Here is a 13,593-nt window from a genome sequence, read left to right as displayed (position 1 = left end):
AGATGTCAGCACAGAACCCGACATGGGGCTCAAACTCACAAACCGCGAGATCATGACCTGAGCTGAAGTCGGACGCTTAACCGACCGAGCCACCCAGGTGCCCCTAAATAAACATTTTTAAAAAACAAAGAGTGGGCATCATGTGAACAGCCTTGTGGGGCCCGGGGCTGGGCTGTGAAAGGTTGGAGGGGCTCGCTTGGGCCCACTGCCCTTGCCCTGAGGCTTCGGTTTTCTCCTCCAAGACCAATGTTGCTGGTGCCTGCAGGGCCTCTCTAGCTCCCAGCTGGGGCTTCATTTTGGATAAGCTCTGGTGACCCAGCCTGCCAGGCTGTGTGATCACAGACATGGTCTGGAGCATGCTGGGGATGCTTTTCTCCCTATGGCACCAAAAGCATTTTTTCTCGAGCCCCAAAGGCTCCAGTGAGAGAAGTCCTCCTTCACGAGACCTAACAGCTGAGACTCAGGCAGACAGGCTCCTGAGTGTTTGTCTGGGGTGACCTGCCTCTGGAAAGGCCGAACACCCTCCTTTGACCTGGGTCTTGAGCAATTGTAGTAAGCATGGGCGCGTTCACCTCTCTTGAAGGCTGCCTTTCTACTTGTGTGTGCACGCACGCATGCAAGTGTGTGTATGTACATGTGAGTATGTGTGCATTTGAGCGTGCATGTGGGATGGGGGGTGGTTCCTTCTTCCTCTGTGCCAGTCTCAGCCCTTAACCCTCTCTCTCCTGTATTCTTCCGCATTCTCCCAGCCACCTCCCATCTTCTACAAGGAGCCAGCCCTCCCTTGGCCCCTTCCCACTCCAGCTACTGCCCTGCATCTCTACTTCCTTTGATAGCAAAACTCTACGGAAGTGTCTTTCCTCGCTGTTTTCATTTCCTCACGCCTATGAGAGAATGGGAGCCTCCTTCACCCAGGCTCTCGTCCCTGCCCCTGATCTGCCACCACCAAGGTCACCCAGGACCTCCGTCCTGCCCAGTTCAGGGGTTGAGTCCCACTCCTCACCTTGCTCTTCGGCTCAGTAGCCCTTTGAAGAGTTGATCACTCCTTCATTTTAAATTTTTTATTATGGGGGCGCCTGGGTGGTTCAGTCAGTTAAGCTTCTGACTTCAGCTCTGGTCATGATCTCGCAGTTCGTGAGTTCGAGCCCCGCGTCGGGCTCTGTGCTGACAGCTCGGAGCCTGGAGCTGCTTCAGGTTCTGTGTCTCCCTCTCTCTCTGCCCCTCCCCTGCTCACACTCTGTCTCTCTCTCTCTCCAAAATAAACACCAAAAAAAAAAAAATTTTTTTTAAATTTTTTGTTATGGAAAAATATAACATGCACAAAAACCTGAGCCTAGTGAATCTCTGTGTACCTCAGCCAGCATCCGTGTGAGCAGCTCAAGATCTCCCCCACCTCTTTTATTCTCCTGGAAAGTTTTTTAAAATAATAATAATAAAAAAAAAAACTTTAGAGAGAGAGAGTGCACGAGTTGGGGAGAGGAGCAGATGGAGAGAGAATCTTAAGCAGGCTCCACACTCAGCGGGGGAACCCGAGGCAGCTCAATCCCATGACCCGGGGATCATGACCAAAGCCAAAATCAAGGGTCAGTGGCTCAACTGACTACGCCACCCAGGTGCCCTTTGCTGGAAAGTTTTTTTTGTTTTTTTTTTTTTTAATTTTTTTTTTTCAACTTTTTATTTATTTTTGGGACAGAGAGAGACAGAGCATGAACGGGGGAGGGGCAGAGAGAGAGGGAGACACAGAATCGGAAACAGGCTCCAGGCTCTGAGCCATCAGCCCAGAGCCTGACGCGGGGCTCGAACTCACGGACCGTGAGATCGTGACCTGGCTAAAGTCGGACGCTTAACCGACTGCGCCACCCAGGCGCCCCTGCTGGAAAGTTTTAAAGCAAATCTAAGACTTCATGCCCTTGTAAAGTCTTCCATAGGGACATCTAGCTGATTCCCTTTCCGCTTTAATCCTCGCCATCAGCATACCTATAGAGATGAGCAGTGTCTCCTCAACATTGCCTAATGCCCAGTCTGTGTTCAGATTTCCCTGATGTCTTTCTGCAGGTGGTTTATTCAGTCAAGGGCCACACACTGCATCTGGTTGTGTCTCTTAAACTTTCCCTCCCCTCTCCCTTCTCCCCACGCCTTTGATGTGTGGGAGAAACCAGTTCACTTGTCCGGTGGCATTTCCAGCATTCTGACTTGGCTGATGCCTCCTCAGGGCATCTTTGAACTCACTCCCCTCTGCCCTGTATTCACTGTCAAGTGTGGTTAGCGCTGGGGCTTCCTGCTTACTTTCTGAATCCCTTCCTTTCCTTGGATTCCGGATGCCAGGGTTTCCTAGTTTTCCTCCTTTCTCATTCTTCATTCTCCCTGTGGACCCCCCTCTCATCTCCCTCAGACCTCCCCTTAGCTCCTGCCCAGGTCTCAGCCAGTCCCATGCTTTAAACACCTAGATGCTGATGACTCTGGGTTGCATCTCCAGCCTGATGCCCCCCACTCCAGACCCCGGTATCCAGACCCTTGCCCAATGTCCCTACTAGGCATTTCAAACGTAACACAACCAAAGTAGAGCCTGGTATTTTCCCTGCACCTTCCAGCATCCTCTGCCTTGGTAAACCAGTTTACCCAGCTGTTCAGACAGAAGAACTGGGAGCCATCCTCACTTCCTTGCTTTCTCTCAGACACCACGTCTAATCCATCCATGAATCCTCAGACCTGTTCCGAACTTCTCCATCTCTCTCCTCGCTCCCTGCCTCGTTCTTGTTGGAGCTACCATGCCACGTCTCCTGGATGCTTCCAACAGAGCCCCAACAGGTTTTCACCTCCACCTTGTTCTCACCCAGAGGCTGCAGTGATTGCTTCAGAACCTTAGGTGATCACATCTCCCTCCCCATCCCTACCCCCAGCTTGGAAACTTCCAGTAGCCTCCACATCACGGGGATAAAGCCCAGGGTCCTGCTGCCCTCTCAGATATGGCCTCACTCTACTGTGTGCCCTGACCCCCCACCCCCACCCCCGCTGCCCCAGGGCTCTGTATTTGTTCCTGGGCCAGATCAGCCCAGCACCCCCTTCATGCAGCCCCTACATGCCTCATCCCCAGAAAAGCTCGTTCCAGATCCTTCCCATCTACAGTCACTCCCCTCCTTCTCCAGCTTTGTGTTTTCTTCAAAGCCCTTGCCCCTACCTGACACCCACCATATACATTGGTTTATCGCACTTATAATCTATTGCAAACAAAACGGGAAGACTTTGGGCTCTGTGTTCAGAGGAGAGAGAAGAGGTGATTCTTCAGACCCTTGGTGAAGGGGACAGGGTAGCCGGAAGGGCCCCTTGAGGCCCCAGGTGTGTCTCTCCAGCCCAAACAACAATTACAAAGTAAGATGATTATAATGGAAGTTGTGTGGGCATTGGGTACTAATGGCTTATAAGACAGAAGGCAAACGTTGGGCCTGTTGATTACCTACCTGTTGCCTGGTATTTGAGCTCCCCGGAGGCAGTGTGAGGGGAGGAGCGGCCTCTCAGCCTGTGGTTTTGTACTTATGTACAGGTTGGGGGCCCCCTACTTCCTCCCCAAGGCTAGAGACAGTGTGAGGTGCTGAGACCAGTTTCCCTTGCCCCAGGGGTGTTAGGCTGTGATTATTTTCCTCATCCACAAGAGCCTTGCCCACTCAACCCTCCTCGACACTAGAGTCCCCTGGTGAGCTTTTGTAAAATAGGGGTGCCTGGGCCCCATCCCAGATTTGTTTAGGGATGGGACCTGGACACTGGGATTGTTTAAAATCTCCCAGGAGACTCTCATTTGCAGCCGAGATAGAGAACCCCAGCATTTGAGGCTGGAGATATGCTGGGCAGCTATGGGTTGTCAAGGCCCAGGGGCCATCCGATGTTTAGAAAACAGCTCTATTGAGAAAACTGTGCACTGCCTTCCGATAAGCCAGGCTCCTCCATCCCCACCACACCACCGCCCCCAGGGCCTGCCCCAGAGTGGACTTAGAAACCTGGCTCTGGACAGCTTGGAGTGTTCTCGGGACAGAACTGAGCTACCCCCAGCACGACGGGATTAGGTGGTGGGGAGCCAGCCCTGGAGGTGCCTGAAACCACCCCAAGGTTTGGCCTCCGGGCACAGCCTCTTGGAGCCCAGTGCCCTTCTGCTTCCTCCCCAGCCCCACAGAGTGCAGCGTGACAGTCAGGTGCTCCAGTGCCCTGTTGGGCAGAGTCCTGTCAGACTGGGATCCTGGACCTCCCTGGCACCTGGCCTCCCTCTTGGCCTGTGCCCCAGTCCCACTCCAGCCCAGCTATATGGACCTCCTGGGCCTCCAGTGCTCCTGGCCTGCTGAGAGAAGACTGACCAATTCCATTGTCGGGGACTTGACATGCTTGGGGCTAGGACCCGCCCTCTGTAGCTTGCCTATCTGTGTCTTTGTCTCTCCCTGAGCAAAGTCCCCTGAAAGGTCTGCTGAACCAAGGGATGGCCCAGGGCCTGTGATCTGGGGGACCCTGGAGGCTGCTGGCCCCTGGGAGGAGACCCTGAGGGGCAGCTGTTGTGGCAGGGCTTTGAGGATCCTAGGAAAAGGCCCCTGGTCCTCCAGCAGCCATCAGCCCACCCCTGTCTCCAGGCCTCAGGGCACAGACCCTGCCACCCAGCCACGGTGGCCTTCATGTGTCTCTCTCCTCTGAAGCAGCCCTGTGGCTCTCATCTGACTTGACTTGGAAAAGAATTGCTTTGGGGTGAGAGGGGTCAAGGGAGTGGGCCCTGGCCCTATGCCCAGGCTCATGCCAGTGGGGCACTTCGAACCCATGCCCATCAATGGACTACGAAAGCTTGAGGAGAGGGTCTAGTGATGGGGGCTGGGGAGCAGCCTGAGATTGTCCTGTGTATTCACAGGGAGCAGTGAGGGAGGAAGCCTCCCCTGCAGCCCCACTCGGTCTGCTGAGTCTGCTGCACTCACTAGTAAGGCAGAGTAGTGTCCCCTACCCCTATTTTCTGGTGATGTGACCAGCCTAGGGTCACGGCTGGAGGAAAGGCCAGAACTTTGGTCTCCCGGGCCAGGACACACTCCCCAGAGCAGGGACGTTTTCCCCAACTTACTGCGGGTCCAACATAGCAAGCATAACTAGCCTTTGCTACAGGGTGTTTCTTATCCCATTTGGGCCTGACCTGGCAGCCGCACATACCTCCCCGAGGCCAGCCTCTCCTCCACTTCCCCCTGCCCTTGTGCTGCGGGCTGAGACCAGCACGGGCCTGAGCCTTGTCTGCCACTTTTTCTGGTGGCCTCCTCCTGAAATCTTCATCTTTTCAAGCCCAGCAGCAAGTCCGGCCAGCGACCCACTGAGGGGCCCAGCACTCACCCTGGGGCTTCTGCTGCCCAGGAGAAGCCTGTTTCAACAGCCGCATGGTAGCTCGAGGACCAGGAAGTTCTCTGCTACTGCCCGGGGGGCTCTGAGAGCACTCACAGCAGAATGAGTGAGGCAGAGCCACTTTCTGTCTCTCCAGCAGACCAGGAGGCACTTGCCAGGCCTTCCCTGTGAGGACAGGGGCCTGGGAAGGCTTCAGGGGCTAAAGCCATGAAGGTACGGTGCTCCAGCCTGGCAGCCATAGGGAGGTTCATCCCTTAGCATCTCCGGCTCTTTCAGGATGGGGGACACCCTGCTGGGCCGGTCCAATGCAGAGGTACAGGCCAGCAGAGGTTGGGAGAACTTGTTTATTCAAGGCACAATCATAGCATTAATAACGAGAAGTTTCGGCATTCTGGCACATTCCTTTAGTGGTGGTGGCCAAGGGAAGTCCACACCGCGCACCGGGGTCCCCAGAGGATGCAATGCTGCTGATAGGCACTTTGCTTCCAGAAGCATCTGAGGAAGAGGCAGGCAGGCATGGAGCTACTCTAGGCCCAGTGGGGCATTTCTTAGAGGCTCTAGGCAATCCTGGGTTCCCTCGGAGGCAGCCCCCTCCAGAAAGAATCAAGTCTGAGAGGTGGTGCTTGGGTGGAAGGATGGAGAAGGGCAGCTGGGAAGTGGGCTGTGGGGTGGGGTGAGATAGTGATGGGTGGAGGCCAAGGGTGGGCCGAGAGGGCAGGCCAGAGGGGAGGTGCCTGGAGAGGGCCTGGATGTGATGCGTAGGCCCTAAGGAGCCAGAGCACGCCCATCCCACCCTCATAGTGACTGTGGAGGCTGAGCGGCTGTGTGTGTGTCAGGGTGGGGCCGAGGGTGCTGGCCAGTTGCCCTGGGTCTCCAGGAAGTGTAGAGAAGTGAATGGATTCTGGAACTTCCCCAACATTTGCACCACCTTCTCTTAGAACCAGCTGCACTTGGCCCAAATGCAGAGGGGGAAACCCCCAGCCATGCTGCCATGTAATCTGCTGGGACCCTTCCATATGCAGCATCCATACACTGCCAGGTGGGCAGGGGGAAGACAGAAGAGGGACAGTGGCAGAAGCGGCAGGAATAACCCAGCAGGGGCTGCAGGGTTGGGGGGCAGGCACCCAGCAAGCAGTGCCCGGTGAACGTGAGCCTGCAGGCCAGCTTCTGGCAGGAAAGCCACACGCACACCAAATACACCTTCTGGGGACCGGAGGGCCTGGAGCTGGCCACCTTCCATGGCATGGGCAGATCTCCCTGTTGGGAAAGGCCCCTTCTCCTTGTTGGCTGGTGAAATGCTAGGAGGGGACCCTGAGGGGCCTGGGTTCAGGAGGGACTGGCTGGGAATAATTTCCTCCTTATTCCTAGCCGGACAAGGAGTGGGAGAGACTGCCGACTCCCCGGCTGACCCAAGCTCTCTGGAAAGATCCTTCATGCCAAGTCTGGGCCAAGCCCCGGGGGTATGGCAATGTTTGTCTCTTGAGCGCTCTTTCTCCTCTGGTGAAGCCTGGAGCTTCTACAGCTGAGATGTGGGCACAGGTGGAAGAGGGACAAGACCCAGGTGGTCTGAGTTCAGGGCCGCCCGTGTGCCTGGGAGGTGGTGGGAAATGCCCGGGGGAGGCGAGCTTGGGGCCTCCTTTTGGCAGGTTGGCCACATGGACCCAGATCTTTGCAGGAGGGAACTCAGGAGAGTTCCAGACCACGTAGACCCCGCTCAGCTTAGCTCCTTTTGGTCCCTGAGGCCTGAGCTGGCCCCTGTCTGTATCCTAACATGCTGCACTGCCTGGTGGTCCTGATGGGGGCCTGTCCCCAGAGGCAGAGGTCTGTACCCCCGACTGTGGCAAAGGGGACGAGTGTCACCAGCATTGTTCCTACTCAGGATTTGGTTCCTCCAGGTCTCGGGTGGTGGCAGCTCTGGGAAGGAGGCCTCCACCAGATAAGGGCTTCTCTATGGAGGACACAGCCCCACTCCCACCCCATCCCCAGCAGGGTTCTGGGCCAGGACCATATTGGAGGCCATTTGAGTGGTCTTCAGTCCAGCATGCAGGTGGCCCCAAGAGAGGAAGGGTCCTACTCAGAGGCCAGGGAATGGCCGTCGCCTTCCGTTTGAAGCATGGACTTCTCACCCCAAGCTGCTGCCCACCTTGGTTATGCTGGGGGCTCAGGCACTCAGTTTGGTATGAGGCAGGAGCAGCTCTCAGTGGCCACATCCTTGACCTTGAGGGTCCTCTCATTAGGCCTGGGGCTTGGGGAAGCTGTATCTGGTTTCCCATAACCCAGTATTTTGGGACAGCACCCCTCTCCATGAATTCTGCCTCTGCCCCTCCCACCTTATAGTAACCAGCCAAGGTTGCCTTCATCAAAATGCACACAGGTCCCGTTTAATGAGCCCCGAGTGATCGTGTCCCAGCTGCCCTTGTGAGAATAGAAAGGATAAGGGTCTCCACCCTGCTGCTCCTGGGGATGTCTGCTGAGGGGCAGAGGAATAGGACAGGTCTCCACTGCCTCCCCTCAGGTCTATGGTCTCAGCTGCCGCATGCCCCAGGTGCGTGCAGAAACTTCTCTTTACAGATCCCCATGCTGGGGATGTCGTTGATGAGGCTTAGCACAAATACCTGGGCTTCCTCAGACCGCAGGGGAGGGACTGGAGTAGGGGTGGGGGATGGCGTAGGAGCAGTGGTGGAAGCTCCTTGGCAGGGCAGCTGGTGAAAGCGTGGAGAGGACCCTGAAGAGTCTTCGGTGGGTTTCCTTCTGCCTCCTCCCTTATGCACACCTTCTCCATTTCGACCCCAGCAAGGTCCCTTAGCCTGTAGTCTCTGTGCCCAGGGCTTTGGCGGCTGTTCCCAAGACGTGGCGCTGCCTGTATCCTCCATCCCATCCCGGGGGCCCTCGGCACTGCCCTCTGCACTGCCCGGCACCTTCCATTCTAGCTGGTCAGCAGGTTTGGGTCTCCATGTGGCCAACACCCAGGGTGCAGGTGTCTGTTGGGGCCTTCCCAGAGTCTGCGGGAGGTAGTGGGGAGGTCCGGGTGGCCCTCCTGCCTCCCCACTACTCGCCGGGCCCTCCCCTGGCCACTGCTCCCGCTGGAGTCGCCAGGTGGAGGCCTCCGGTCCTGGTCAGTGGTACTGGCTCTGGCCCTCTAGTTCCAGCCCGTCCTGGAACTGAGCGGAACCCAGCTCCCTCGCAAAGCCCCTGACACTGCTCTCCTCTTCTCCCTCCTCAGGCTGTCTGTTCATGGTGCCGTAGGTATGCCGAGCAGGGGAGGAGGCAGGGGACAGGTTCATCTCCGGCTCCTGCAGCACAGTAGCCACGTACAGCTGCTTGGGACAGAGAGGGGAGAAAGAGCTAAGGTCACATCTGGGGCCACGCCCTGGGCACGCCATTGCCCTCAAGCCCTACCCCCAGAGCTTCTGCCTCTCTGGACCCACTAGCCAGAGCCACGAGCCACGGATCCTTTCTTCTACCCCAGCAGCCCGGGGCCTGGCCATCCCCACCTGCTGAGGGGCCCTTAACCATTTAATGAGCAATTATAACTCGGAGGGTGAGTTAGTGCAGGCCTCCTAGCTCCCAGCCTACTGCTCCTCCAGTGCAGCCCCATTCATTGTTGGTTCCAGGTCAGGCTGACCCCGGAGAGAGAGGATGCGAGGCTCCCCTCTGCTGGGGTCTGGAGAGACCCCATGCCGGGGCTAGCGCACTTTCCAATACAGCTTACGAGGCATGTCCATACCCGCCGTGGCGCGGATCACCGGCTGGCCCGGGAATCAGGATTTGGAACAGATTGCTATCTGAGGTCTTACAAACTGTGTCTGTCAAACCCAGGAATGGACCCAGAAATGCACAGGAGGGCAGCAGAATAGAAAAACAGGAAGTACTAGGGACAGAGCTGTTTGTCATCCTTCGAAGTGGCTTTTAAACCAACTCCTTATTTTGAAAACAGGTAATTATGGGACAGAATTAAACCTTTCCTGTGTATTCATTTCAGTGAAACCAAAGCGCCCTGATGGATTGTTCCGTAGGAAGAATCTAGATACTTGTATAATGCCAAAGCAAACCCCCTGTAAACCTTTTGGTCATAAGGGGTAAGATGGTAACTGAACAATGGAAGAGGCCAGCTGTGATCCTCCTAACCTGGGAGTAACCAGTGTCCTAAGTGGGAATAAATGGGATGTTACGCGTCTCCCGGTGTGGTACACGGCACCACCTAGAATGTGTTTTAGCCCCTAAGGCTGAATTTGAACCTGCCCAGCCTTTGGATCTAACTAGTTTTCAGGAAATACGGGAGACAGTAAAACCCATTATAAGACATCAGGGAGAAATACCCAGAAATATCCAGAAGGTGGGATATTCTGCAGGAAAACCGGCTTGGAGTCTCTGACAAGTCACAAGAGCGAGCCTGGGCTAAAATACGAGAGACGTGCACAGGCACCAGATTAATCTAGCACAGAGATCGGATTGGATCTTGGTTTGGACATGTTGTAAAAGATATTTCTGGAACACTTGGGACAACTTGAATATGGACGGGCTCTTGGAAGATACAGGAATGTATATATATGGAAAGATGGAGCTTGTTAACTAAAAATGCAGATTATAAAAGAGTATGTACAGTATTATTTCAGTTTAGCAAAATTTATACATATACTTGGAAGAATATTTGCTAAATTATCAGCAGTCATCTCTGGGTGGTGGGAATATGAACTTTTTATTTTCTTATTTTTGCTTCTCCGTTTTTTGCCCATAATTACCTGCAATGTTCATATGCTACTTGCTTATTATCATGAAAGATTAAAAAAAAATCAATTCCAGTAATGTTTTTTAAAGCCCAGGCTTTAGAGTGCGACCGACCTGGTTCAAACTTTGTTCTGTGACTTCCTTGCTCAGGAATGCCCTGGCGTCTAAATTAAATGATCTTTTGAGCCTCAGTCTCCCCATTTATAAAATGAGGATGAAAACACCTACTATGTGGGTGTATCATAAAGATTAGGAGCGTTAACAGCGAAGTGTCAGGTTCCTAAGAAGACTTCAATAACCGATTGCTAACAATATTCCAGAGGGCTCATCTTGGGAGGACCCCCGAGGGGAGATGCTATGCGAAGCAACTTCCCGTTGCCTCCCAGAGGAAATGTGCCCCTCTGTGCAGGAGTTTTTCCCAGTGTGAGGCAGACGTGCAGTTCTCTGCACGGGGGGTGGGCACGTCCACCACTGTTGTGTCTGTGCACTTTTCCCCAACTCTGTCACGACTAAAGAGTCTCCTCTCCCACTGGGTCCTGCCGCCCACTCTACACTTCCACCAGGCCCAAAACTCTTCAGGTGTTCAAACGCTCCAGATTCTCTCTTCTGGGCCTTTGCACAGGCTTCCTCAAATGCCCTTCCCCCACAACCTATTCCACCTAGCAACCCCTTCTCCCATTCCCGGAGTTGGATTAGATGTTCCCTCCTCCGGGAAGCCTTCCCTGAGTGCCCAGGCTGGCTGGTGCCCTTCTTCAGTGCTCCTCCAAGGCACCCTGGCATCGGGGCATGGGACAACCCGGTACCCAGCTCAGTGCGTGCATCGGTGGCCCCACATCTACACCTGTGGCAGGGACATGGGTGAGTGCTCAGGCCCCTCCAGGCTGAGCCACGACGTGGGAGCCAAGGCCCAGCCAGCCAGAGCCCTGCATTCTGAGTCGGCCTTATCTCTTCACAGGCTGATGGGCTCACTCGTGTGGCGCCACCCCTGCCTTACCATTCAGCGCGGGCCTCCAATAGCTCCCTGCAGCTCTGCGCAGCTCTGCCTGGCATCTGTGCCCTTGGAGGCAGCCTTCGGTCCTGAGGCCGAGCCCCAGCACGTCCCTGCGTCTACACGACTGAGCTCGCTGTGGCTGGGTTCGCCCTGACCTTTCTCCTCCTCTCTGAGATCCTTTCAGGGTTTGTCTTGCTTCTTCTATCTTCCCAGCTCTTCAGCCAGGGCCATGGCAGCAGTTTGACCTGGGCCAAGTCCTGCTGTGTCAGGGGAGGGCGCCCAGGGGCCCCCCGTCTCCTCCCCAACACCCGGGGAGGGCACTAAATGCCAGTGGCCCCCGCCCCTGCTGCTGGAGTAGCCCACTCCTACAGGTACCCCCCTCCTGACCTGTCCCCTGGGGTGAAGGCACTGACTCACAAGGGAGGTGGGTGTGGAGGTGCTGCTGCTTGGCTCCATGTCAAACACGGTCTCCATCTCCTCCTCGGGCTGCAGCAGTGGGGAGAGATGTGGAGGGTCACACAGTGGGGGGGTGTCTTCCCTCTGCCCGCTCCCTCCCCGAATCTGTGCCTGGGCCTCTTGCTCCCCCAGAACGCAACTCATCTTCTGTTTTCCATGACCTACGGCCCAGCTGGTAGGGCTGAAGCCCAGGGGGACAGAAAGAGGACCGGGATGCTGGGTGACCCTTCCAGAATATTCCATTCCCAAGGACCATAATGGGGGGGGGAAGTAAGGAGAGTTGGCATTGGGGTTCAAAGATGAGCCTGCTTTGACTCTAGTAAAAGCCTTGGCTTCAACGGTCTCTTCTTTCCTCCTGGGGTTTCCCCCTCGATCTTGAGATCAGTCTGAGATCACGGTCTAGGTCCTCTGCCACCTTCCTTCCCTAGAGTGGACACCTGGGCAACCAGATCACATGGCATCGTTGTATAGGGAAGACAGGGCCAGAGGCATCGTCCACTCTGGTTCCTCACTGGCACGGCACTGGAGCTGGGGGTTGGAGGAGGCTGGGTAGAGAGGGTGGTGGGGGTCTGAGTTCAGGGCCCCCAGGTATAAGGTCACTATAGGCAAAAGGATCCTCTTCCAAGAGGCTTGTTCCTCTAACTCAGCAGGATACCAGAACTTTAAATCAACTTACTTTCTTCTCTTTATATAACTTCATTTTAAAAGGACACAATTTACTATTATGAACAGAAAACCTGAGTTAGTTGAAAATAAGCAGAAATATAAGTAAATGTGAGCCAATAGAAAAACGGGTAACCATGAAAAATAACAAATGTTTTGGTCCCTGGAAATCATTCTAGCACACCCGTACTGACACGCCGCTCTGGGCACAGACCCTTGTTGGCAGGGTGCTCAGCGGGCAGGGATTGGCTCCCGTCTCTAATGATGAGGCTGACCCCACTGGCAATGAGCCAAAGGAGTCACAGGCTCCCAGAGAGCCAGGCCTCAACTTCAACAGCCTGGGGCTCCTCAAAGTGTGCTGACTATTCCCCTTCCCTCTTCATCGTCCTTCTCCATGCCCCACGCTCCTGTCCTTCCCCCCATCCTCTCTCTCTGAAGCCTCCATCCTTGGAGTGGCACTCACAGCTCAGTGGCTCGACAGGCTCACATTGTAGGAAGGATGTGCCAGCAGCCCGCTGTTTGGAGGGGGCGGCAGAAGGGAGAGGAGGAGAAGACGATTGTCTTTTAAAACTCCGCAGAGTGTGGGGGGGCCCGGCACCGGGGCTGGCTCACGGGCACACACCCATGCACGCTGAGCTTGCACACCCTATCATTGGAAAGGCAAGGACCTTTGTCTCCGTGGTGCTGTGGGTGCCCAGGTCAGGAGTAGCCCAGAGCCATGTCCCCAGAGGCCGGGGAGAATGAAGAGAGGAAAGCGAGGGCAACTCACCTCATAGTAAGATACCGTCCGGAGCTTCCCCAGAAGAGTGCTAAGGCAGGCAACTACCATGGAAATAATGAGCGTGGAAAGGGAGAAGAAGGTGATGTTGTGGAGCGAACCTGCCAAGGAGAAGACAAGGCTGTGGGGCTCCGTGCTTGAGGACGGGAGCTGTGGGCAGGAGTCTGCCAGCCGAGGTCCTGGGTCACTAGGGGCCACCCCAGCGCCTCTATGGGGGCAGAGAGGCCCCTGCCCCAATTCTCCTCCTAGCAACTGGAGTCAATGAGCCTGACCCATGAGACCATCTCTCGGTGTCATCTGACCACTTTAGAATTTGGCATCTTATGGACTCCATGAAAAAAATTTAATTGCCTTAAGTATCCACTCAAGTGTCCATTAAACACGTCCTTCTCGACCCATCAGCTCACCTCCCACATCACAGTCCCTGGGCAGTATCTCTGAGTTACTCGCTCATGCCACTGCCCACAAATACAACCTCTGACCCATGCCTGTCTTTGTGAGCTCTGGCGTGCTCAGTTATCTCTGCTAACGGCACAGAAGAGCAATCCAGAATTTAAGTCGCTGACATTTTGCTTAGGGATATTTGGTAACTTTTTTTTTTTTTTTAACCAGTTTTCTACAGAAG

General features: G+C 55.1%; 1 protein-coding gene across 8 annotated transcripts in view; it reads right to left on the bottom strand.

The window, feature by feature from the left end:
* Nucleotides 1–5,682: 5,682 nt before the first annotated feature.
* Nucleotides 5,683–13,593, bottom strand: part of TMEM63C (transmembrane protein 63C) — a 73,525-nt gene continuing 65,614 nt past the window's right edge. For 5 of the 8 annotated variants that reach the window (XM_045451651.1, XM_045451650.1, XM_045451654.1 and 2 more), the window contains 3 exons: nt 12,960–13,069; nt 11,489–11,557; nt 5,683–8,672 (listed from right to left, as the gene is read on the bottom strand). In XM_045451651.1, coding sequence (XP_045307607.1) covers nt 8,469–8,672; nt 11,489–11,557; nt 12,960–13,069 — 383 coding nt within the window. In that variant the 3' untranslated portion in view covers nt 5,683–8,468. Of the gene's footprint in view, nt 8,673–11,074; nt 11,317–11,488; nt 11,558–12,959; nt 13,070–13,593 lie in introns of all 8 variants that reach the window. The other 3 variants (XR_006705174.1, XR_006705175.1, XM_045451655.1) reach the window with 3 other exon arrangements.

Source organism: Leopardus geoffroyi, chromosome B3, assembly GCF_018350155.1.
Source record: "Leopardus geoffroyi isolate Oge1 chromosome B3, O.geoffroyi_Oge1_pat1.0, whole genome shotgun sequence".
Classification (NCBI taxonomy): Eukaryota; Metazoa; Chordata; class Mammalia; order Carnivora; family Felidae; genus Leopardus; species Leopardus geoffroyi.
This window is presented reverse-complemented; position numbering and strand designations above follow the sequence as displayed.